Source organism: Lepidochelys olivacea, assembly GCF_965140295.1.
Source record: "Lepidochelys olivacea isolate rLepOli2 genome assembly, chromosome: 19".
Classification (NCBI taxonomy): Eukaryota; Metazoa; Chordata; order Testudines; family Cheloniidae; genus Lepidochelys; species Lepidochelys olivacea.
In genome coordinates, this window is record NC_140429.1 from 5,742,492 (window position 1) to 5,766,608 (window position 24,117).

The window sequence follows — 24,117 nt, forward strand, 5'->3', positions numbered from 1 at the left end:
GTCCGAAATGTAAATGCAGCGCGGAGTGCAAACAGCAATGCATCGTGGGTGATGGCATGATCGTGTCCTGTGGGAGAGATGTGTCTAGGGAGGCGTATGTAGGGTTACTTGTATGGGTCCATGCGCCAGGGTCTCCTGTGGCTGCCAAGTTCATAGGCTGACAACAGCGGTCCAACTGAGTGCTACTAAGATTTCATTAGGGGTTCGATTACATTCATTACATTATTCATTAGGGGTTCGATGGTGATGACGGGTGGGACGTAAGTGTAAGCAGAGTCTGAATGAGCTCTCCCCTCACATCTAGTGGTGAGCTGTGGAAAAAGGGTTCAGAAGCTGATCTCGTTTGCATGCACACACTCACCCAGCCTAGGTGCTCAGCATGATGGGATTGCTTGCCTAATGATCTCTTGTGGCTAGTGTTGGATCCCCAGCCTCCTTGTTGCTGGGGCAGGAGTAATAAAGGGTTGTTATCCTTGTTGTGTGAACCGAGGGCTGCAGAACTGTACCTGGCATACCCCAATGGAGGGACTCACCCTCAGCTGAATGGCACTCGCTAGCAGGGGACATGGGTTCCAAAGCCCAATGAGTAGAGAGAGAGTTGTAGTTGGTGGTGTGGGTCTTGTTGAAGGGGACTAGATACTCTTTCATCCTTCCTCTCTTCATGGTATAATTCAAAGAGCTAATTTAGCTTCAGTTGAGAGTCTTGTTACTGCTGCAGAGCTGAGATCACTGATACCCGGGACGAGGTAATTGACCTCCTTTGGGACCTGTCTCTATTGCAAAAGACGCACTAGCAGTGAGGCTCCCCCCACTAACAGCTGAAATCGCTGAGAGCGGTGCTAAGTGTGTGTGTGGGGGGGCTGAATACATCTTGTCTCTCTGCCAGCTGGCCACTCGCCAGGGCCAGCTGGGCAGTGGAGAGAAGTGGCCAGCAGGGTGGCTGGTGGAGAGGGCCAGAGCAGAGCCTTGCAGAGGTGTGGCAATCAGCCATCGGGGCGACAAGTGAGTGCCTGAGCAGTGCAGCGCGTAAGGTGCCTCCTTTCCACCGCCATCATAGACTATCGGGGTCGGAAGGGACCTCAGGAGGTCATCTAGTGCAACCCCCTGCTCAAGGCAGGACCCATCCCCAATTTTTGCCCCAGATCCCTAAATGGCCCCCTCAAGGATTGAACTCACAACCCTGGGTTTAGCCGGCCAATGCTCAAACCACTGAGCTATCCCTCAGGTGGGAGGCGAACTCTGTGGATGAACCTCTGAACTCTGGGGCTCCACTGGCGCAGGCCAGCAACTGTGAGTGGGGTACAGAGAAGGGACGGGCATGTGAAAGGGACTTTTGGGTTGCTGGACTTAAGACCCTGAGGGGAAAAGGACATTGCCCAACTTACCTGGGGGTGGGTCTTTTGCTCATGGTTTGTGTTTAGGAGCCCTAGTTGCAGTGTTTTCCCAAATTAATGCTGAGTTAATTCCCCCCTTTTATTAAAAGTTTTTGCTACATTCAGACTCTGTGCTTGCAAGAGGGGAAGTATGGCCTCTTAGAGGTGCCCAGGGGGTGGGTGTAATTGTCCCAGGTCACCGGGTGGGGGCTCGAGCCAGTTTTCTGTTGTATTGTTGAAAAGGAACCTCTAGATACTGAACCTGGCCCTTGTTGCGGCTGGCTCTACCTGGAAGAAGGGTTACATAAGGACACAAGTAGAACTAATCTGCACATCTCCGTAGCTTGCATCACCTCCAGGCCAGACTCAGCCAGACTGAACCCGCTGGCTTCCTGGCCTTTAGTAGTTACCACCGAAAGTGAAACCCAGCAGCTGCACCCATGGAAGCTGAGACAGCAGCGCACCTCCCCTCTGGGACATTCCGCCCAGGCCCAAGGGTTGCTAAACCGGGGGATTTAATGCACGAACCTTTGGCATCTAGAGGCTGGGGTCGTGAAGGAGCTGGGCCACCTCGCCACTGGGATGAGCTTCTGCAGGCCAGGGTTGGGGCACATCGGCTGAGTTATGTGTGGGGAGTCTAGGATGGGAATAGCATGGGGGTGCAGGTGAGGCTTGGGGTGCAGCTGAGCTGTGTGTAGGGAGTCCAGGACTGGACTATGTCGAAGGCTGTTGCAGGCCAGGCTTGGTGCATTGGCAGCATTATCTTCAGGAAGCCAGCATGGCTCCTGCCCGCACTGTGCCTGGTTCCAGCTAGTTCTTTCAGACCCTCACTTTCAGAGCCGGCCGCATTCTATCTCTGCCTCAAGGACGGAGTTTATTTCTAAGGTCAAGTTCCCTCTCACTGCAGTTAATTCTATTACAACAAAATCTGATTCAGACAAGCCGTGCCCTGGCGTTACACACGCACTCCCCTGAACCTTGAAACCCAAGACTGGCACTGCAAGCCGCCAGGTAGGGGGATGGTGGCAAAGTGGCTGCAGCAGGCAGGCAGGCAAGCTGGGGTCGAGATGAATCCCTGCCTTGAAACCACAGCTTTCTGGCTCCTTTGCGGGGGGGGGGGGGGGGTCTGTTCTTGGATCGAGCAGCCCCCCATTCCGTACCCCTCAGGGGAGCCATAGGCAATGTGTTACTAGGGAGGGAGCCAGTGGGGATGCAGGCGTGACTTTAACACGCTCTAATAACAACACCTAACTCTCATATAGTGCTTTTCCTCCATAGATCTCTAAGCCCTTGATCAAGGTGGTCAATATCATTATCCCCATTTTACAGATGTGGAAACTGAGGGCACATGGGGGGCATGACTTGCCCAAGGTCACCCAACAGACTGGTGGCAGAGGTGGGACTGAAACTCAGGGCTCCTGAGTCCCAAGATCTTAGGTCATAGTTTCAACACATTAGCTGGTTGAGAAAAACCCTAAACTGCCCCTAAACTATAACTTGACCACGATAAAGCCTTGTCTACACTGGACTGTTCTAGCATGTTGGTTAACACCTGCTTCCATCACACCTTTTATCCCTGGACACAGGCTAAGAGGCTGGGAGCAAATGGAGACCAGTGTTATCCACACCACTCCCGTTCACAGCTGCCTTGGTGATGGCCTGCTGCTTAGCAGGGGGCATGGATTAACGGTCCATAAGGGTGGTCTAGTGAAAGATGCTGAAGGCACATGTAAGGGAGGAAGTTACCTGATGATACCTGAGCCTATGGGACACTAGGAGCCAGATTTTCAAAGGTTCTTAGCACCCAATGTACTGAGTGCTCTTGAAAATCTGCCCCCTCACGTGGAGCCTCAGTAGGATCTGAGCTGGTCTGAAAATCAGTCCATGTAATTTACAGTGAGCCGCTGGAAGACGTTTAGATGCATGAGCCCTACCTTCCACACCGCCTCTGAACTGAGCAGCCGCGCTCAGCTCACACCCCTCAGCCTGACAAGAGCTATCATTGCTACTTGCTCTAACTGTGAGCGGTGTCTCGTTAAGGGCCGTCGCTTTGTCACTCACATGCCCTAACATCTCTTCTGGGCCAGCTGGCCTGTTTGCCTGTTTCATCTGGGGGTCTCAGAGTGTTTCACCAAGGTGAGTAAATAAATACGATATCCCTGTTTCACAAAGGGGGGGGGAAACTGAGCCACAGAGCAAGGAAGTGCCCAACGTCACGCAGCGGGTCAGTGGCAGAGGTGTAGAACCTAGGCATCTGGACTTCCAGTCCCCTGCTCTAGCAACTAAACCTGGCTGCGTCCCCACTTGGGGACAGGACTACCCCCATCTTTGCAGGGGCCCTATCCAAGTGGGGACACTTGTTGGTACATATTGGAGACTGGGATGTAGATGGACAGATGGAGGCTGCTCCCTCTGTTGATTGACGCCCCACGCAGTCTGGAGATGAATTACCACTTCACCCCTCGTGGGCCTGCTCACATACACTGGTGTAAATGAGAAATAACCTCACTAGAGTCAATGGATTTACACTGGTAGAAGGAGGGTCTTGCTCCTTCTCACAAGGGGCTTCCTTCTTAACCAGGCCCTGGTCTACACTTTACAATCTCGATCGACCTATCTGCATCGCTCGGGGTATAAAAAATGCAAACCCCTCATGTGGATATTTGCTACCGTGGCTCATGAGGGGTGTGGATTATTTACACTGACTGAAAAAAACCCTTCCATCAATATAGGAAATATCTACACTCCGGGTGCTACAGCAACATATCTGCAGCTGTTCCCTGGAGTGAAGACGTGCCCCGGGACCACTGCTGTAGAGTATCCTTAGGCTTGGCGGGATTCGATTTTTCTTGGTAAATGTCGATAAATATCGATTTCGCCGCACACCCCCAAACTGACACATAATATCAAAATCTACAGACAGGCACAGGAAGAGAAACACTGTTTGAGAATTTAGAGTCCAAATCCCGCCATGTCTGCCCTAGGCTTGTTACAAAAGGACCGGCCAGGGTCCTAAACAGTAAAGCCAGGGCGGATTTATCACTTTAGGGGTAGTTGCTGGGTGTGTTTTGAGGTGTGATGCTGACCGTCTGTGTTTGAGCAGTTTCCAAAGCTGTCACGTTTGGAGCCGTTCACTAATTGAACGAGCCCCTCCGTAATTTCCCACGACTAGGAAAATTTAAATCAATAAAAATAGAAAAAAATGCTTGAAAATAAAAACCTAGATTAGCCATCGAAATTCTGCCCACCTTGCATATTTTCTAGGAATAGGGTGACCAGAGGTCCCGATTTTATAGGGACAGTCCCGATTTTCGCGGCTTTGTCTTATACAGGCTCCTATTACCCCCCAGCCCCGTCCCAATTCTTCACACTTGCCCTCTGGTCACCGTATCTAGGAAAAAGCTGCAGTATGGCCACACCCCGGGGCATTATTTTGGGCGCAAGGCTATTGTGATGTGGTAGGGCAGTGTAGCTTTCGGGGCCTGTGCCTGGTTCGGAGGGGGTATGCCGTAGGGAGTTGATTCTCGTGCAGGCAGGTTTCTTGCGCCTTCGTCTGCAGCCGCTGGTGCTGGGCTAGGTGGAGCCTGGTTCTGATCCAGTCTGGTGATTGCTCTGTATCTGTGCTGGCGAGGGTTACTTGGGGTGCGAAGAGGGGAAGAAAGAGTGCTGGGACTGGGAGATAAATCTCCGTGCCCAGCTACCGTCCCCTAAGCCAAGGCGAATGGCCAATGAGCTCCCCGAAACCCCATCCCTTGTCTGGGAATGTGGAGCCCTGCTCTGGGCTGCGCATGTGGACGCGGCAGCCTTTCCCCCTGGAGCCCGGGAAGGCTGGCTGACAGCGATGAGTGGAGGTGGGAAGGCGTGTGCTACATAAGGAGTGCCCGGGCCCCTTTGCACCAGTGTGTGAGAGACAGCCAGGCCCAGAGGAGTGGCTCAGCCGCTCTGCCTGTGTTAGGAGTTTCTGTCCTGCAGGGGGACGACAGGGCTTTTGCTGGCGAGCCCAGACTGCTGCTGTGCGGGGACAGGCAAGTTGCAGGTAAAATCCTCTTCTTTCCTGGCAGGGAGCTGGGCTCTAGAGGGCTTTGCCTCCTCCCTGTGGGTTTTGCTGGAGCTGTGGGCAGCTGATTTCTGCATGGAGCAGCCGGGAGGTTGAGGGGAGGGAAGGAATCAGCTTCATGGATTTCTCACTGCTTTAGGGGAACAGGATGAGAGACGATTTTGTTTCTTGAAGACTGGATTCAGCTTTTGATTTAGGTTCGGAGCTGGTTGCAGTCCAGGAGGATCAGCTGCCAGCCGGTCCCAGCCCAGAGGGGCTGGCTCAGCTGGGGTGAACTTTGGAAGGCTTTGCAAATATTTCATACATTCCTGGGTAGATGCATTATTGATGGGGGCTGTGTGTCGTGGGAAGATTGCGGGGGGGCTTTTACTGGGAGGGACTGGGGCAGCTCCTAGACTCCTTATCCCTAGTAAAAAGAAAAGGAGGACTTGTGGCACCTTAGAGACTAACAAATTTATTTGAGCATAAGCTTTCATGAGCTACAGCTCACTTCATCGGATGCATAAAGTGGAAAATACAGTGAGGAGATTTATATACACATAGACCATGAAAAAATGGGTGTTTATCTAACACAGCTGCTACTCTGAAACTTATCCCTAGTGTGTTTAATAGAGGTGTAGCTGGGAGGAAAGCCCCGAACAGCCCGCTGCTAAGCTCCGAAGGCAGGGTATGTTTGGGCTGGGGCTGGAAAGCAGAATTCCACTAGCCTTTCCTTGCTGCGCTGCTGGGGGAAGCTGATTTCCCCTTTTTGTAGACTTCCTTCCCCACCAGGGGATACGCACCACACTTTACAGACCGGGGGCAAGGTCTGCCCTCATGTTACACCCCCTACTTGACTTCAGCAGGGTTGCAAGAATGGGAATGGGATCCGGATTTGGCCCCGCATTTGCAGGGATGACTTCACCCAACACTGAAATGCAGCTTCCTCTGGGGTGGGACATAACTGCTGTTTTACAGTCACACAGCAATGCTGCCCAGGGAAGGCTTGTCCAGCAGTGAAATGCAGCCACCGCTGGTGTTTTACGGTTGCCCAGCAATGCTACTGTATGCTGGAGTTTAATTGCCACCGGCCACCAGATTCCAAGCACTTTCCTGAGCCCGCTTTAGCTTTGCTGTGCCAGGATTTACGCTCCATGCTGCTTGTTTCTGTGATGTCCTAGACCTAGGTCAGAGGGTTAAGCTAACGAAATGAAGGCAGCTTGCTTACCTTGCAGTAAGCAAAGGCACTGGCAAAGATAGACTGAAATTCCTTCCCTGCCTTTTGACCTCCATTCCCCTCCCCTTCCCTGCCTAATTTAGCTGCTGAGCCCTGAAAACTCATCACATTGTCTAAGTCCTAGATCACAGCACTGCATACATTCAGATGCACATTCAACCCCCCTATCTGGACGACTGGCCAGGGAGTTACAGGCAAGACTGCTATAACCCAAGTGAATATGAAAGAGAGGGAAGGATTGAACGCAGGCTGGAGCCAGGAGCAGCGTGAGCAGGTACTGGACTAATTTCTCCTCCATAGCTCTGCTGCTGTCCCCTCAATCCTGCCCTGAAATCCTCTGCTAGTCCCACAGCCCCCTGCTGCCCCAGCTCAGGCCTCCCCACCCACAGCTCAGCCAGTTCCCCCCAGTCCTGCCCTGCAGTCTGGGATACTACACTGGCCCTTGCAGATCAAAGAGACAGAGAGAGGGAAGCTAAGTTCTGACATGTCCCCGAACAATGCTGAGAGGAAGGCGAATAAAACCTCTGAGCAGGGATTGGTGTGAGGGGAAGAGCTGCAGGGAACATCCCTGGGATGGTGCATTGCGGGGCAAAAAGCCACACACACTTCCAATTATTTGCACTCTGGATGGGTGGGTGAATCCCGCTCTCGGGGCTGATCCACCCTCAAGTTGCCACCAAAAGAACAAAATCGGTTTAATCCCCCACTTTGGCGAAACTGGTGCAAACGGGGGCTGGGTGCTCTGGTTTTGAATTAAAAGCATCATATTTTGAGTGAGTTGAAGGGTAAAATTTTCAAAAGTGCCCAAGTGACTTCGGAGCCTAAATCCGGTTGATCCTGCGTCATTCAGTTTTTAATGTTAAGCTTTAACAAACAAAACAAAAAAGGCCTCAAGCTACAGCAAAACAGGACACTCTGAATCCGAAACCAGCATGTTCCAGGCACAGCCTCCCACAGAAATAACGGACTCTGTTTTCGGTGTAGCCTAGCCCGCGATTGCAGAGATGTCGGTAGGCTACGGGCTTGTCTCCAGGGGTTGCTGCACTGGTATAACAAAAGGGGCAATTTAAAACTGGTTTAACTGACCTGGTGCATGAGTGTGTGGACAATGATTTTGGTTACAACCAGGCTTTTTGAGCTTGCGTTGATTAGACACAGGGTTAAGAAGTAGGAATGTCCAGCGGTTAGGGCAAGAGACTGCGATGTAAGAGACCTGGGTTCGAGTCCCTGCTCTGCCACAGACCCCCTAGGTGTCCTTAGGAATATCACTTAGTCGCTTTGTGCCTCAGTTTCCCCATCTGGAGGATAATAGCACTGGCCTGCCTCACAGGGAGTTGGGATAAATCCATTAAAGATGGTGAGGAGTTCAGAGATGGGGGCCAGAGATGGACAGGAATAAGCTGCTCTTACACCAGATTCAGAGCATCCCCACAGGGGTTTGCACCCATTTAACTAAATCAGGGGCCAATTCTTGTGTTGACACCTGGGTCTGTGCAGTTATACCTGGGTCACTGCGGGCGGGGGCTGCAATGGTGCAGTGACGCCCATGCAAAGCCCTAGTGTAGATGGGGTGCTGCTGCGTGGAAAGAGGCTTGGGCTGGCCACGTTGCAGCCTTTACCCCAGCGCAGCGGCTGGAGGCCTGAGTCTCTGTCGCTCAGCCCCTTGTGCTGTCACTTACAGCAGGGCGGAGTGAGTGTGACATGATGCCCCTCACGGCGGTGTCGATTCCCACCCACTCTGCACTGGTGGACGTGCCTCCGCTGGGCACCCTGAGTTGGAGTATCGGGCCCCGGGGTTATATTGGTGCAAAACGCCCCAGTGCCGGCAGGCCACCAGAGCAGAATGGGGGTCAATATGTGCAGTTCTGTCATGGCAGGGATCTGGCCCGCAGCCCGTTGCTGGATGGAGCGCTGGATGATTCCAGTGCGGGGGATTCCTGATGCAGGATTGGGCCCCTCCAGTCCCGGCCCCACACAAATGCCACACCGAGGGCCAGACTCCCCCCTGGCTTGCAGCCCTGGAGTCCGTGCAGTGGTGCAGGGCAAGGCGTTGGCATGTCGGGCCTGATTCTGCTCTGAGTCTGTGTCGCTGCCGAGGAGCATGCGAGAAAGCCTTGGTCAGTGGACCGCAGGCCACAAGGGCAGCTGGCTGCACCGCCGTGTTCTTGCTTCCCCTCTCCAGTCTGAGGGGATTAAACAGGAACACGCTGCAGCACATTCCTGGCTGCTTCTTGCTGCCCGGGCTAGGCTGGGAGCGGCCTTGCACTGCTGCTGACCTGGGTGGGCTGTGCCTGACCCTGCAGGCAAAACTGGTATCACCTCCTCGTAAGCCAGGCCCTGCGCAATCGTGGGATTTAACAAAGAATAAAGAGCAGCTGCTTCTCCTGGTGGGGGAGCACTTAGGGGTCCCGTTTTCCAGTTTCTCTCTGCAACCAGCAGGGCTAGAAACTTACATCGTTTTCTAAACAGAAGTTGAACGTCTCAGGGAATCACCTGACTCTGGGAGCTGGGGCTTTAAGGAAAATAGCAAAGACCCCAGCAACAGAACCATGACAGATGGCAACAGTAGCAGCCAAAGCCTGGTCTTATATTAAGTGTGCACAGAGCTTGCAGCTGGCTTCCGCTGCCTGAGCTGCTGGGAGCATGGGTCCCAGTTTTATCAAGCTCCCTGCTAGCCTGGGCTTTGATCCTGCCTAACCTGCAGCCTGCTGCAGCCTTGATCCTACCTAACCCACTGGGAGCCCTCACCTTGGTTATCTAACATACAGGGAACCAAGGAAGTTTGTACCTTTAGCCTGGTAAAGATTTGGGAAGCAACAAACCTTTCTCCCCCCACCTTGCAAACAACAGGCACCCCAGCTCCCCCCTTGTCCCAGCCAGGTGTGATGCTAGGTGACTGACAGCTGTCAATCTGCATGGGAAGGGAACACCCCCACTTGCATCTCCTTCTGGTTTCTTCGGTGCAGACCCTGAAAGGTATTTGGGCACTTAACTCCCAAATGGTGCCTAAATACCTTTGAGGCTCTGGGTGATAGCTCCCAAGCTCTGCATCAGTAGCTCTGATGAATCAGCCACCTTCCGTGGTGGCTTCCCTGGCAAGAAACTCAAAAGGGAAGAGAATCTGTCCTCACAGCACTTAGGACAGAGCCATTCGTTAAATCTCCCCGGCTCCTTCTGGGCGATACCCTTGCTCGTGAGTTTCCAGAGCAGAGTCTCTTTTGCTAGCTGGTCAGCGTTTCACGCTCTCCTGCACAGGGGTGCAGAGGATGCATGGTGTCTCCTGCAGAGCCGTGCATGCAAGTCTGGCGAGGTGATTATGGGGGCTTGTTCCTGGAGAGCTGAACAAGCTGGCGGCTTCCCCTGAAGGGTGGTTCGCTGCCTTAGCTCCCTTGTCCCGGTCCCCCCCACCGCCCCAGCTCTTGTGTCCAGTGGGGCTTGCCTGGAGAGCCTCTGCTGGCCACCTGAGTGGCTGCCTGAAAGGAGAACGGCTCACAGAGCCGCATGGCCGTGCTGTGGCCCATGCCATGCTGAAGACCTGAAGCAAGCACCGGCGCGGATGGCAGGCGGTGGTGCGGCCTGGCTGTCCTCCTAGCAGGGGGCGATGCAGGCAGAGCGAGGACTCAGGGCTGGGATCTTAGAGGCCAGTCGGTGGGCAAGGGGAACATTTTGCGATGGGTGGGTTGGTCATGGGGGGCAGGTGGTGGATTATTTCTCCCCTGGAGGAGAACAAGGCGTAGATCCCGGTTGCATCTTGTCCTCGGGCTGGGCAAAGCTGGGAAAGCTCCATTTCAGGGTCTCCTGGCAGCCACCAATTCACTAGCCCCCCACAGCAAGTCCCACTTGCCTGTGTTCAGAAGCCCTGGTGTCAAGCACCTGCCACTGGCCTGGGGCCCAAGGTGAGATCATGGTGACGCTTGTGTCCCTCTGGATTCGTGTCCCCCTCTGAGCTCTGAGCCCAGCCCTAGGAACGAGGATGTGGGCCAGGAGCTGCCCATGTCCACTCCGGACACTGCGTTCCTCACGTCCCGTCCTTCTCTCTCTCTGGCCCCTGCAGATTCCGGGGACGTCGGCCCACAGATGAGGCTGCTGTGGACTCTCCTGACCCTCTGGCTGTTGGCAGCAGAGGATCTCTCTGCCCACAGAGCACGGACCCGCAGAGAGCTGGCACCAGGCTTGCACGAGCGGGGGATCCGGGACGCCGGCGGCTCGTACTGTGAGAGGAATGATGCCTGCTGCGTGGGCAGGGACGATGCCTGCACTGTGCCCTACCTGGATACCATCTGCTACTGCGACCTCTTCTGCAACCGCACCGTCTCCGACTGCTGCCCTGACTTCTGGGAGTACTGCCTGGGCATCCCGCCCCCCTTGGCCGTGCACAAAGGTAGATGGGGCAGACCCCCTCCAGCAGCTCGCTCTGGCCTGGGGACCCAGGGCCTCGGGTATCCACAGGGGGTCAGCAGCAATGCAAGCTCCATCCCTCGCATCCACACAGCTCCCGCCCATCCTCCTACCCCAGAGCGACCCCCATAGCTCAGTCCCCGGGGCCTGTTCAGTGCTTGGCTTCTCTGCCGAGGCTGCCAATGAGAGATCAATCCTTCTGGTGGAGTCTGTGTAGGTCAAATCTGTCCCCTAGGAACTAGGCTGGGACCCGCCCTCGCCACCCAGACATCTATCGAACGGGGATAATGTGTGGGGTCCCGCCTGCTGCAGGATTTGAACCTGCAACCTCTGTGTTTCCCGGCCCTCAGTGATCCCCTCTCCTCCCCTTTGGAGTCAATAGCAAGCTGCTCAACAGGGCCTCTGTCCAGCAGCCATCCCCCTGTCCCCATCCATAAGGGGACCACCCCAGGGTCAAACCCCCGGACATGGGAAGGCATCTCCCTGCACCCCCTGGTGGTCTGCTCGGCATCAGGCTGCCTTTCCCCGGTCTCTCCCGCCAGCACCCTTATCACAGATCCCACTTAAGATGGGATAATTTCCTTGGCAGCTGCGAGACCTCAGCTCGACAGCGGCTGGGAATGTGTGCGCTTCACAGCTGCCTTTCTCCAGCCCCGGGCTGCGGTGGGAGCTGCCAGCAGCTTTTCCTAGAGCTCTGCCCGCCTCTTGAGCGAAGAGTCGTAACCCCAGAGCTGCCAGGCGCTGGAAAACTCATGGGCCGGGAAGGGAGACCTCGGATCCTGCTCCTGGGCAAACCCAGTCCTGGCGTAAGAGGTGCAAATGCCACTGGAGACAAAGGAGGTTTGGCTTCCTAATGCCCAGTCTGACTTTGCCCCTGGGGTAACTGGGAGCAGAATTTGGCCCAGTACATTCCAGTTCCATTTCTAGGAACGTAGGGTCAGAGCCTCAGTTGGTGTAAATCGGTGTAAATGCATTGGCGCCCTGGTGACTTCCACCAATGGAGAATCTGGCCACATTAGTTATTGACCGTTCCCTAGCACCCTTCGTCTGAAGGCCCCACAGCACCATACACCCTATGGGCTGTATTCTGTGCTCTGTTACGCCACAGTAAATCCAGATAACGCCTTTGCCTTCAGTGGACTCACTCCAGAATGTCACCCGGTACACCTGGACACAGACTTTGACCCTACAGAGATAAATGGGTCCTTTTGCCCGGGCTGAAATGTGGCAGCTATCACCTAGCAATGCTGCCCGGCCAGCTGGGACGGGGGAAGGAAGTGGACTATCTTGTCTGCTTTGACCATGCCAGGGGAATTCCAGGATAATGAGCCGGGCTGGAATCTGGCCAGTTCTGTGAGTTACATCCCTACGCTTGAAAACGGGACCTTTCTTTGTCTAGGGCTCAGGGCCTTGGGTTGATGCTGCTCTCACTGAGATCAGAACCTGATCAGTCGAGATCGTGGTGCTCGGAGCCGTGTATGTTTCACTGTAATGTTAACCCTGCCGTACCTTGCTGGGGAGGCAGGGCATCCGCTGAGCTGCGTGTCCCTCCCTCTAATGCATGTCATAAAACTCTTTCTAAGAAGCCATTGAGGAACCAGCTGGCGTATAAAGATGAATAAGGCGTTTGTAACTGGCGCCTTATCGGAAATGTTTCCAATCCACATGGGCGTAGGCGGCGAGTCTCTCGCATGATCTCACCCTGTGAACGCTGCTCTCTGGGAATGACGTCTGCCCTCCCCGCTGCAGGGTCCCACAGTTGTGGCCCAAACCACCCTGCGCTCTTTACTATGCCCCAATCAGGGGGCGGTGGGCACCCTTTTCGGAGCCGCGGAGGGGTTGGCCTGAGAGGGGGCTCTGCGGCGGCCATGCTGGGATATGAGGGACCCCGGGTGACTGAGCTGTGGGGAGCCATGAGAAAAGCCTGGAGCATGTTTACATCAGAGGTTGCAGGGCATGCGTCACACCGTGGACACGCTTAGCTTGTCCGGCACCAAACCCCAAACCGCACAAAGAGCCTCCTCTGCACCACGGCACATGCCCTGAGCCGATGAGTCAGAGGGTGCTAAGTCACCCCCCCACCCCCACCCCCGTCTCTAATTGCACTTTGTCCAGCTGCCCTGACACACCTAGCAGCTAGGAGACAGCAAGGGGAGGAGTGAGTTAAAGCCCTGCAGGGCCTACTGGCCCCCGGGGATAGTTGGAGAGACCTGGTTCCTCCTCCCATGAGACAGAATTAAACCCTGAGATGCAAGAGCTGTGCCCCCCAGTACAGCTCAGGTAGGCCTGGAAAACCTGTCTGAGATTGGCTGTGATGCAGAGGGGTTCAGAATATTGCCAAGGCAAACCCAAAGCCATTCTAAATGGGCGGGGGGGATTAGTTTGGAAGGGTGGTCCAGTGGTTCGGGCACTCACTTGGGAAACTTAGGAGCAATTCCCTGCTCTGCCACAGACTCCCTGTGTGACCCTGGGCGACTCACTTAGTCTCTCTGTGACCATGGCTCCTTATTCTCTGTGGGCTGGTGATGTGGCTTATGGTCCTGCTCCTGCTCCTTTGAAGTCAATGGAAAGATTCCCACTGACTGTATGGGGAGTTGGACCAGGCTTTGTGGTAGCAGTGATCTAACTAGTCTCATGTGTATCCCTGCACAACTGTTCCTCACCGTCGTCTGTTCTTTGCCTCTCTCCTGTCCAGGTTGTGATCGTGGTGAACACAAGTACCCAACCGGAGCCACCTACAGAGAAAACTGCAACCTCTGGTGAGTGCTTTGGCTTCTGATCAGGGTTCTTGCTGCCACCAGGCTTTGCTAATTATTTCCTGAGCTGCTAATAAGCTGTTTGCCATCAGCTAAGTCAGATGACTCAGGTTTCTCTTTAAACCATTCAAAATGTATTTTTCCTTAGGGGAACCCCTTGCCCAACATTTCCTCCTCATCCCCTGACAGAGAGATCTCACAAGGCTGTGCTCAGCGGGAGGCCCATCTCTTGTAAAATTAGACTGCACACAGCATCAAAGAATGTGTTGTAGGGGTCAGCTGCACTGGCAGGAGAGTGGGACCAGAGGCATGATCCGTCACAGATTCCAGCCAATCTCTGATGCCAATCCAATGGCTGGCTTTGAGATTTGGGTGCCAGTCTCTTTGGGAATGGCCAGCTTTTCCCTGGGCCTGCAATGGAATTGCACAGGCCACCCAGAATTTCCACAGCAGAGCCATAACGCAGCCGTGGGGTTTCTGGAAGCTGGGCCGGAATGCTTAATGACCCACAGCGAATCCTTTGACTTGCCCAGTGTTAAATTGGTGATGCAATCCCAGATTGGGTCAGTTTTGGGTTCATCGCTATTTCCTGCAGAGGTGTCACCAAGACCAAATTCTGCCCTGATAACCCCACGGTGGCTTGGAAATGTACGTCTGGAAGGGACCCCTAGAGGTCATCTAGTCAAACCCCCCAGGCTGCAGCCCCAGCACAGACACTGGTTTGCCTCCCTTTACGAAAGCTGGCTACGGTTGCAGCGTGAATGAACCTCCTTTCTCAGCAGCGTGCTGAGAGCTGATTCCAGCAGCCCAGCATTGAGTTGGGAGGATACCCAGTGTATGGCAATCACAGCAGAGCAGCTCTGGAAATGCCCTCCCCCGCCCCCATCCCTAATCTTTGGAACTCCCCTCCCACTAGTTGCAATTGTCTGTCTCAGGAGCCAACTCTCACTGGTGTTTTATCGGCAGGAATGCGGGGGTGGGATGCACTCAGTGTTGAAGCAAACTCTTCCCTGACCAGTTCCCAAGCTCCTGTGGCCGCAGGGGTCAGACCCTGCCCCGGGTGGGGGCTTTAATAAGGGCTGAAGTTTCCCAAAATTAACCGGCTGCCTTTCCTGCAGAAGGGGAAGTGTCTTCCAGCAGGGCTGGGCCTTTGAGGGCTGAACGCTCCTCCTGCCAAAATATTCCCAGTCCTGACCCCACGTAGGATTTAATAAGCAATTCCCCTTTCAGCTCTTACTCCAGATGCGTCTGCATCTTGTGTGACCCCAGCTACTCCCACTCAGTTCTCTCTCCCCATGTCCTACTAGACCCCACAGGCAGATCCAGCCCTGCATTGACCCAGAGTTAGAGGCCATTAGGCCCCTCTCCACCCATAAGTAGACCCCTGCTGCTCCTCCTCCCGGCCCCCAACACAGCAGCATGCTAGGGCAGGTAGGAAGGGCCACTGGCGACCTGGTTTGTTTTATTGGCAGGGGCTGCTCTAACTTACACCAGGGGCTGCTCCAGCCCCCACAGCGGCCTAGAGTCTAAGAGGCAGAGGTGGTGTGAACGTCTGTGAAACCACTGTTTACTTCCAGCCACGGGATTGCTGGGCCCCCTGTGTGGGGCAGCCCGGGGTCTGGCCATGGGCTGTCGATCCAGCACCTTTCGTCAGTCCTTACACACCACCCCCCCTGACCGCCATGTATAACAGGGCCTGCTCTGCTCCTTGATTTAGTTCCTGAGAGAGATGCCGTGTCTACACCAGGGGCAGTTCCCCGGGCTGGGATCGACCTTGTGGATTGCAGCGGGGAGAGATCCAGGGTTAATAACAAGATGCTCCAGCAGCCAGGGCACCACCGTGTGTGCGGAGACCAAACAGCGGGGGGGAGGGGGGGAGCGAAGGGCTTGGAAAGCATCTGGGAGGCCGTGGAATTTGAACTCTGGCTTTTTCCATTGCCTCACCGGTGCAAGGCAGCGGCGCGATCGCCAGGCAGAGGGGAGGGAAGAGCCCCCTGGGTTATAACACACAGAAGGAGGTGGTGGAATCTCCTTCCTTAGAAGTTTTTAAGGCCTGGCTTGACCAAGCCCTGGCTGGGATGATTTAGTTGGGGATTGGTCCTGCTTTGAGCTGGGGGTTGGACTAGATACCTCCTGAGGTCCCTTCCAACCCTGATCTTCTATGATTCTCTGATTCTAAGGAACATTGGGCCTGAGAGAGGAGCCTGGCCCCAGGGGAGGCTATCACGGTTGTCCCTGTTTCGGGTGAGCCCTTTCCCCACTGAAAAGTGATGTGCTTCCTTCCCGGTTGGACTGTGGGCTCACCTAGACCCACGTGGACTGTCGGGATGTGGCTGGGGCGTTCGGCAGGACTGGGGGGTGGGGTGGGAAGGGTTAATTGGATGTGACTGCCCTGCTTTTCTATAGCCCCATCTGTGCAAGGATGTGAAATCACTTAATAAAAGGGTCACCAGTGAACCCCAGCAGCTACCTCCATTTTAGATGGGAAACTGAGGCTCAGGGAGGGCAGGTTGCACAGCAAGTCAGTGTCAGAGCCAGGAATGGAACCCAGGAGTCCTGAGGCCCTGTCTGCTTCTTTCAGTGCTAGAGAGTGCGGGGGAGCAGCCAGTAGTGGATGCGTTGGGGTGAGGTGGAATTCAGGTACCGCAGGACCAGGGGAGAGGAGTGGCCCGGGGCGTGGGCGTCACATCCAGCCCTTTGCCCCTGTCGCTCTGCACAGATGCTGATACCCTTCCAGGGGCAGAGACGCTACTCAGGCCTTACAGCTCCACTTCCTGGGGCCTCGGGGCAGGGAGGGGCGTCCCCTGTGATCCCTGGGGAGGGATGGCCGCTTACTCTTCAATCTGCTGATGGTTGCCAGCAGGTTATAAACTCTCCCCTCCCTCCGCCTGGTTGCTGAGAGCTCCATGTGAGCCAGGGGGCAGGATGCAGGGGTCCACAGCTTTCCATTGGTCCTGGGCAGCTGGCGAGGGGGCAGCAAGGAGCACTCTCCCCCCTGCCCCCCCTCCTCCCGACCTCCCTGGGTCGGCCGAAGGCCATCAGCTGGAATACAGAGGCCTGCATGTTTAGCACCCATCTGGCCCCAGAGCCTGTCCAGGCAGCTGGCACAGGGCGCCCGGGAGGGGATCACTGTTTGGCCAGGGGAGGGGTGGGGTGGGGTGGGAGGGAGCGGTCATCCCCTCCCCCAGCTCCTTTCTTGCCCAGGTGGTGGGGGGGATATCTCCACTCCTCCACCCCGTCTGCGTTCCCACCCTCTCTCCTCTGTAGTGTGGCAGGGAGGGTGTCACTATCCACCCCCCAGTGGAACACCTGCTTCCATCTGCCCACCGGTGCCCGCCCAGTCTGGCCATGCAGCCTCATGCACCCAGCAGCGGGAGCCTGGCAGCGGGGGTGTAGGGGCACCGGACATCCAGTGCCCCCCCAAAGAGGCAGTTGTCCCCTGCTGGGAGGCAGGCAGGGCGAGATCTCCCGCTCAGCGTCCCGGGGAGGGAAGGGTTAAGGCTGGGCCCGGGTCTGTGATGCTCCCTGCCGGCTCAGTTCTGTCTATACTTGGAGAGCCCTGCCTGGCAGCTCCTTAGCCTTAAAAGGAAGTGCAGCCTCTCTGGGCTGGAAAAGGAGCAAAAACCAGCAGGGGTCTTGGAGAAAATACCAAGCATTGCTTGGAGCTTGGTTAATGCTGGAGACGGCTTGTGTGAGCTCCCCGTGGGTGCCAGGGAACTGGAGGTGCTGGAATGGTGTCGCGGGGGAATGGGTTTCGTTTTGTGCCTATGGGAGCGAGGCAATCAGGGGCCCGCTTCATGCTCTCCGCCCCCCAGCACTCCACAGCTCTGCTGCTGCCCTCGGATCCTGAGGCTGCAGCCTCCCCACACAGCCCCGCGGATCCCCTGCCGCGTGGGGCACGGGGCACTTGCTGGTCTCAACTAGGGTCAGCGGTGGCTGCTCTGTAACTTGGAGCCTTGCAGTCAAATTTGAGGATTTCAGTGACTCAGCCGGAGGCGCTGGGCCTGTTGCAGGAGCCGGTGGGCAACTCGGTTCTGCAGCCTGCGCTGGGCAGGAGCTCAGAGATGATCAGGATGGTTCCCTCTGGCCTTAAAGGCTCTGAGCAGGGCCTGCTCTTCCTTTCCTCCCCAGCTCTTCTAAGGCATCCCAGGCCCGGTCTCCGCAGAGACGTTACATCAGGGTAACTACGTCAGGGCGGGGTGTGAAACACCCGCTCCCTGGAGCTCTGTAGTTGTGCCGAGCGAAGCCCCGGGGTAGATGCAGTTGGGGCGACGGAAGAATGGTGCCTTTGACGGGGGAGGCAGGAGTTCCTGCCACAATGGAGGAACCCCGTCTGTCGCTGCCGTCTGTGCCACGGAGATACAGCGGCATAGCTGCGGCCCCAGCATTATTGCAGTGCCCGTAATGCGGACAAGGGCTGGCTAGGTTTCCCCGAAGGTTTAGTGCAGACTCTCTCGTGTTCCCCGGTTTTAACTCGGGCTGCTGAACTAATGGAAAGGCAGCGCTCGCTGCTCTGAACCTTCCCCCAGCCCCAGAGTATAGTGATGTTTGCAAAAGCCTGGCTAACTTTCAGCCTCGTTAGTTTTCATCCCATGCTCCTTTGCCCTTCCAAGCCCCAGCAGCGACCAGCAGGGGAACGGGTCACAGTCTCATGCCAAGGACTGATTTCCAGGGCTTTCTGGCTCACTTTCGCAGACCCACGGGGCTCCAAAGGTGCAGGGAAGCGAGTTTAGTTGCTTCTCTGAAGGCAGCGTCCAACCCTTTAAGTGCTGGCTTGCAAACAGCATGGTGCGGTGCGTAGGTAGATGGGCTGCTGCAGGTGCGGGGCCGGGGGGTCTTGGGGGGGTTGTGGGAAGGCACAGGAGCGGAGGCCGACAGCTGAATTGCGGCTCTGGAGCAGCAATGGATGCAGCTTCCCTCGAGACCCAGTATCGGCTGCCACTGGGGTAGCTCCCCCAACTTGTGCCGTGGGCCATGCGTGGCTGAGGTGGCTTTGGGTGCAGCCAGGGAGCCAGCGAGAGGGAACGACTGGTTCCGGCCTCACACGACAGATCTCTAGCGCAGGCAGGCACGTAGGGGTCCCGTCCCGCGCCGAGGACAAGGCCTTGTCCCACGTTTCCCCAGCCGGACCCGCTTCCCTGGCTGACCCGTCTCTTATCTCCTCTTCCCAGCACCTGCAGCGGGAACGGGAAGTGGGACTGTGAGCAGCACCCCTGCCTCATCGATGGGGAGATGATTGATGCCATCAACAGAGGGAATTATGGGTAAGAGCCCTTTGCCGGGAGGACGGTTTGCCATGGCCTTCGAAAGCCTGAAGGTTGGAGGTGTCGGCGTTCCACTGCAGGTCCACGGGGCAGCCCGATGCTCTGAGAGACCCGCAAAATGCTGGGCTGGGTTCGCTGCGAGTGTTTGGGTCCTGGGAGCACTGAGAGCCCCCAGCTGAGATCACGGCCCCTTTGTGCTAGGGTGCTGTACAGACACCCAGTGACAGAGAGCCCCTGCCCTACAGAGCTTACAGGCAAGCCGGACGCAAGGCAGCGCTCAGTGCCGAGGCCGCCAACGCTGGGCAAGCGAGGGTTAAAACTCTGCCCTGTGCCTCCAAGCCTGGTTTTAGCAAATGAGAAGTCCTGACAACTGTTCTGAGGACGTTTTCGATACCAGTGGCCCCCCAAAAGGCAGCACGGGCTTGTTGTTTTCTTTGCGGGGGGGTGTGGGGAATGAAAAATTCTAACAGACGACCAATTTTGCATGAAAAATTTCAGTTTTGAAAAAGGGGCCGTTTCTGGTTAGAGAAACGTAGCCCCGCTCTAGGTTACAGCCCCTGCGCCCCGCTTCCTTGGCGCATCACGGCCGGGGCGGGGGATGGATCCTCTCCTGAGACGTGTGAGCGTCCGGTAACCACCACACTGCCGTTAAGATGCAGTTACATGCCCCGTAGCACCGAGAGAGCCCGGCTGGACTTGCGGTGAAGGCACTGGCCGGACTCCTGGGTTCCAAACCGACCACTGCTGTAGACCACTAGTGTGACCTTGGGCAAGTCCCTTAGCCTCTCGGTGGCTCCATTCCCCATCTGTACGTTGGGGATAATAGCACCGCCCTCCCCTGCCTCCCCGGGGTGTTGAGAGAGTCAGTGTATTACAATGCTGATGCCACCGTAACAGGGCCCAGATAAGTGCCTAGGACGGTGTGGCTAGGATCCCTCTCTGTGCCAGGGGCCAAACCAGAGCCCTGCGCTTGAGGTGAGCGTCTCTGGAATGGGCCACGCTGACCTTGGAGGGGAGGAATCTGGCGCTGGGCTTTCTCAAGTCCTGAGGTGCCCAGACGTGAGCCCTGCAGCCCAGGGTTTTGGTCCAGGCCCATCTCTGTCTTAAACACCCTCATGCCCCCAAATAGCACGTCCAGGGGGTGGGGCTGGTCAACACTCTACAGCTTCAGACTGAGCCATGAGGTGCTTTCCGCGCCTGGGGTCGTGAGCACGTCAGGGGTTTCTTTGCCCTCTAATCGGACCTGCACCTGTCCCTCGCTAGCTGGAGAGCCGCCAACTACAGCCATTTCTGGGGGATGACGCTGGATGAAGGGGTCCGCCACCGGCTGGGGACCATCAAACCACCCCCCACGGTCATGAACATGAACGAGCTGCAGGTGAGTCTGTCTTGCCTGGCCCAGGCCTTGAATAGGGTGGGGGTTGGGTTACATTCCCCTGTGTTGTTCCTGGGCTGTTTAGTACCTGTCCACTTGAGACCAACTCTCCCGTCCCAGCCTGCAGCTGGGATCTGATCTCTGTGCGGGGCATTGCCCCCATTATACAGATGAGCACTGAGGCACGGGGCAGATTAAGTGACTTGACCAAGGTCATACTGGGTGTCTGTGTCTGAGCTGGGAATTGGCCCAGTCCAGCGCTGACCCTCCTTCCTATCCTGGCAGGGCCTTGCCCCTTGTGCTGGAAATGGCGCCATGCTTTGGCTGAAGACTGAAGTGGGCAGATACTCCCGGGCCTGTAGCAGGGGCTCCGTGGGGGTCTTATTAGGCCTGTCCCCAGGAAACTTATTAGGCCTGTCTGGAAACCCCAGCTCAGTAGCTTCAGCCTTGCAGTCCCTGAATTCTTTTCCTTTCCTTCCCCTGTTTGTTTCCCATCGGAAAGCGAGGTCCGCGCCGGCCCCCCAGGCCCCTGCTGTACCACTGCTGAGTCTGCAAAGCCAGCCCGCTGCACGGTGCATTACCCCGCACGCATCCTGTCCCCAAAGGCTCCTGCTAGAACAAACACGCGGGCCGGGGCTGCCAGGGCACGACCCTGATGTCGCCTGGGCTCTGCTCCTGTCCAGCGCGGCCCCGTTCACCGCGGAGGGCGGCCCCTGCCGGGGCGGGTGGAAGAGCGACAGGGCATGCTCAGGCTCATTCTTTTCCAAGCACATTCTTGGAGAGCAAGATGCTGTTTTTCCAGTGGGGGCCGGGGGGAAGTTAGCTGGCTCAGCCGGGCAGGAAACCCAGGCTGTCAGCGGATGGGACAGGCCGTTATTGCAGCTTGTGCTATTGTTCGCTTGCTGCCTTTTTTTTTTTTTTTGTCTCTTGGCGCTTCTGCTTGACCCAGGACTTGGGGATAGGCTGAGCCAGGGCAGGAAGAGGTGCGAATGGGGGGAAAGGCCATATTTCATTCCGCTTTCCCATTCTCGAGGATTCCCTGTACTCTTCTAAGCCAGGCACGGGGGCTACGTCCACTCAGGTTGGGGGCTGCCCCTGCCCGACGCATGGCGCCCCGGTTGGGAGGGGACCTGATGTTGCCATGATGTGGGGGTGGCAAAGGTCGGGGTGGTCAGGAGGTAGCGTGCTCAGATTCCGTTAACAACCTCAGGGCAGCATCCCCAACAGCGCCTCCTGGTGGTGACGGCAGGCAGCAGTGCAGCAACCCCAAGCCAGGCCAGGCTGCGGGTAGCGCCCTGGCCAAGTGTGCTAGGTGGTTGATCCACACCCAACCCTGCTCTTGCTGACCGGAGCTAGTGCCTTAGAGGCTTTAGAGGCCTGTACTTTGGGGTCAGAGCCCTTGGGTGCGATCCTGGCTGGGTACGCTCTTGCAGGGACGGGGCGAGTCTGTATGGTCAAGGTGTTTACACCGTTCTCCTTCACTCCGGCGTCTCCGCACCTTGCCGGCTGGCAGCCTCTTTCCACCAAGGAAGGAAGGAAACTCCAAGGGCAGAGCAGAGCCCTGAAATAGTCTTGTGCTGACCCCAGTCCCAGCAGACCATATTTACCCCTCCTCCTGCTGGGAACCTTGAGATCATCAAGGCGCGGGGGAGGGAAAGAAGGGTCACTGTTGTTATGGCCTGGCTTTGTTTTTCTTGGACTGCTCCTGTTGTTGGCGCGAGCTTGCTCAGGAGAGAACATAGCGCAAACATCAGCCCGCCTTCCCTATGAGCTCGGCGGCACGGGTGGACCACTGTCCAAAGCAGTGTCCTTCACTCTCTGACCATGTGTATTTTTAGAGACATTTCCTGATCACACATAAACGCTCCTCACTCTAATTGCATCCGCCCCGGTGCATGGCTGGCAGCCGGCCGGGGGCTGGGCTGCGTTGCCCAGGAAGGACTTCCTCAATTCACACCAAAAACTAAAGGCTGCCATTTGTTCTGCCGTTGGAGGGTGACCCGGGGACCTCTGCAATTCAGCCGAGTTTAAAGAAAGCCTGTTGTTGTTACAGTAACCCAAGAAGCTGGAACCTGAGTTCAGGGCCCCCAGTGCACACACCCAGGGAGAGACAGCCCTGCCCCAAGGTGCTGGCAGTGTCACTAGACGAGAGAGAGGAAGGATTCATGTCCCCGTTTTGCAGTTGGGGAACAGAGATGCAGAGGGTGAAAATTTCCACAGAACCCAAGTCAATTAGGAGCCCAAATCCCATTGACTTCCAAAGAGACTTAGGCTCTTACATGCCTGTCCCTTTCGAAGAAGGGACTTAGGCACTTTGAAAACTTATCCAAGCCAATGGGAATTAGACACCTAAATACCTCTGAGCCCAAGTGACCTGCACAGAGTCAGTGGCAGAGCCAGGAACCGGCCCAGAGCTCCTGAGTCCCAGCCCAGTGCTTTAACCACAAGCCCACCAAGTGGGTTAGGGTTGATTGCCTACTTGGGGGAGGTTTGGATCCTGCAGGATGCTTTTGGCAGGAGTAGGGAGCAAAGGCTCCTGGGGAAAGGGGAAGAGGCCAGGCTCTCAGCTGGCCCTGGGGTATCTTCTCTAGAAGGGCTCCTCTCTTGAATGCAGCCTGGAAATCCAGCCGCCCTCGGCCGTGGTGTCCCTGGTGCTCTGGCACTGAGCCCCTGTGGCCCGCTGAGGCTCCCTGTCTCTGCCTCTGCAGATGAGCATGGACACCAATGAGTGGCTCCCCAGCCATTTCAACGTAGCTGACAAATGGCCCGGGTTGATCCTCGAGCCCCTGGACCAGGGCAATTGCGCCGGCTCCTGGGCTTTCTCTACAGCAGGTAAGATGCCCGTTGGGCAGGAGTGCCAGGCTGTGTGCCCCAGCAGGAGGCTGAAGGGTGGCTGGTGCAGAGAGAAGGAGCCCTCCGTACCCACTCACTGGAAGACCCCTGCCACTTCTGCACCTTGCTGCCATTGGCGTGGTGGGTAGGATGGGCCCTGGCTCCCAGTTGCCCCCGACTTCATTTTGCAAAGCTGGAACGACCTGCAGCTTTGACCCACCCTTAGGGCCAAGAGCCAGCTGCTCCCTGTCCCGGATTGGGCCCCTGGGGGTGAGGCTGATTGGCTGGGGGAAAGGGAGAAGAGTTGTGTCTGTTACATTAGGAACCTCCTAACCATGTGAGTTTCCCCCAAGCGGTGGCATCGGACAGGATCGCCATCCATTCCATGGGGCACATGACGCCCGCCCTGTCCCCCCAGAACCTGATCTCGTGTGACACCCGGAACCAGCAGGGCTGCAGCGGGGGCCGGATCGACCGGGCCTGGTGGTATCTGCGCAGGAGAGGGTGAGTGTGGAAGGGCATCGGCAGAGCTTTGGGCAGGGGTGGGAGCCCCGGAGTGGGGCAGCGGGGAAGGGGGCTGCAGGGCAGAGGTGGAATGAATCAGCCGAGCTGTGTCTGGGGGGTTCAGGGCTCGGAGAGTGGCGGCCTGCGGCTCGGGATGGAGAGCTGTGTGAGGAGGGGGCAGGAATATAGCGGGGGGCTGAGGCTGGGGTTGGGGGAAGCCCAGGGCTGGAACAGCGGAAGAGTGATGGGTTGGAATCAAGGGGCATTGAAAAAACTAGTGGGGGGAGAGAGGGAAGGACTTGTTGCACTGTGCCCAAGAACAGGCTGGCATTGCCCAGAGAA

At 56.5% G+C, this 24,117-nt stretch overlaps 1 protein-coding gene across 3 annotated transcripts in view; it reads left to right on the forward strand.

Annotated features, from left to right (window-relative positions):
• The first annotated feature begins 5,262 nt into the window (after positions 1-5,262).
• Positions 5,263-24,117, forward strand: part of TINAGL1 (tubulointerstitial nephritis antigen like 1) — a 30,174-nt gene continuing 11,319 nt past the window's right edge. For 2 of the 3 annotated variants that reach the window (XR_014714519.1, XM_084652328.1), the window contains exons 1-7: positions 5,263-5,409; positions 10,701-11,027; positions 13,740-13,803; positions 18,972-19,064; positions 20,328-20,442; positions 23,148-23,271; positions 23,625-23,775. Coding sequence is in view for 2 of the 3 variants with exons in the window: in XM_084652328.1 (XP_084508454.1) it covers positions 10,724-11,027; positions 13,740-13,803; positions 18,972-19,064; positions 20,328-20,442; positions 23,148-23,271; positions 23,625-23,775 (851 nt within the window). In the remaining variant the exon portion in view is untranslated. Of the gene's footprint in view, positions 5,410-6,521; positions 6,921-10,700; positions 11,028-13,739; positions 13,804-18,971; positions 19,065-20,327; positions 20,443-23,147; positions 23,272-23,624; positions 23,776-24,117 lie in introns of those variants that run through there. The other variant, XM_084652329.1, reaches the window with a different exon arrangement.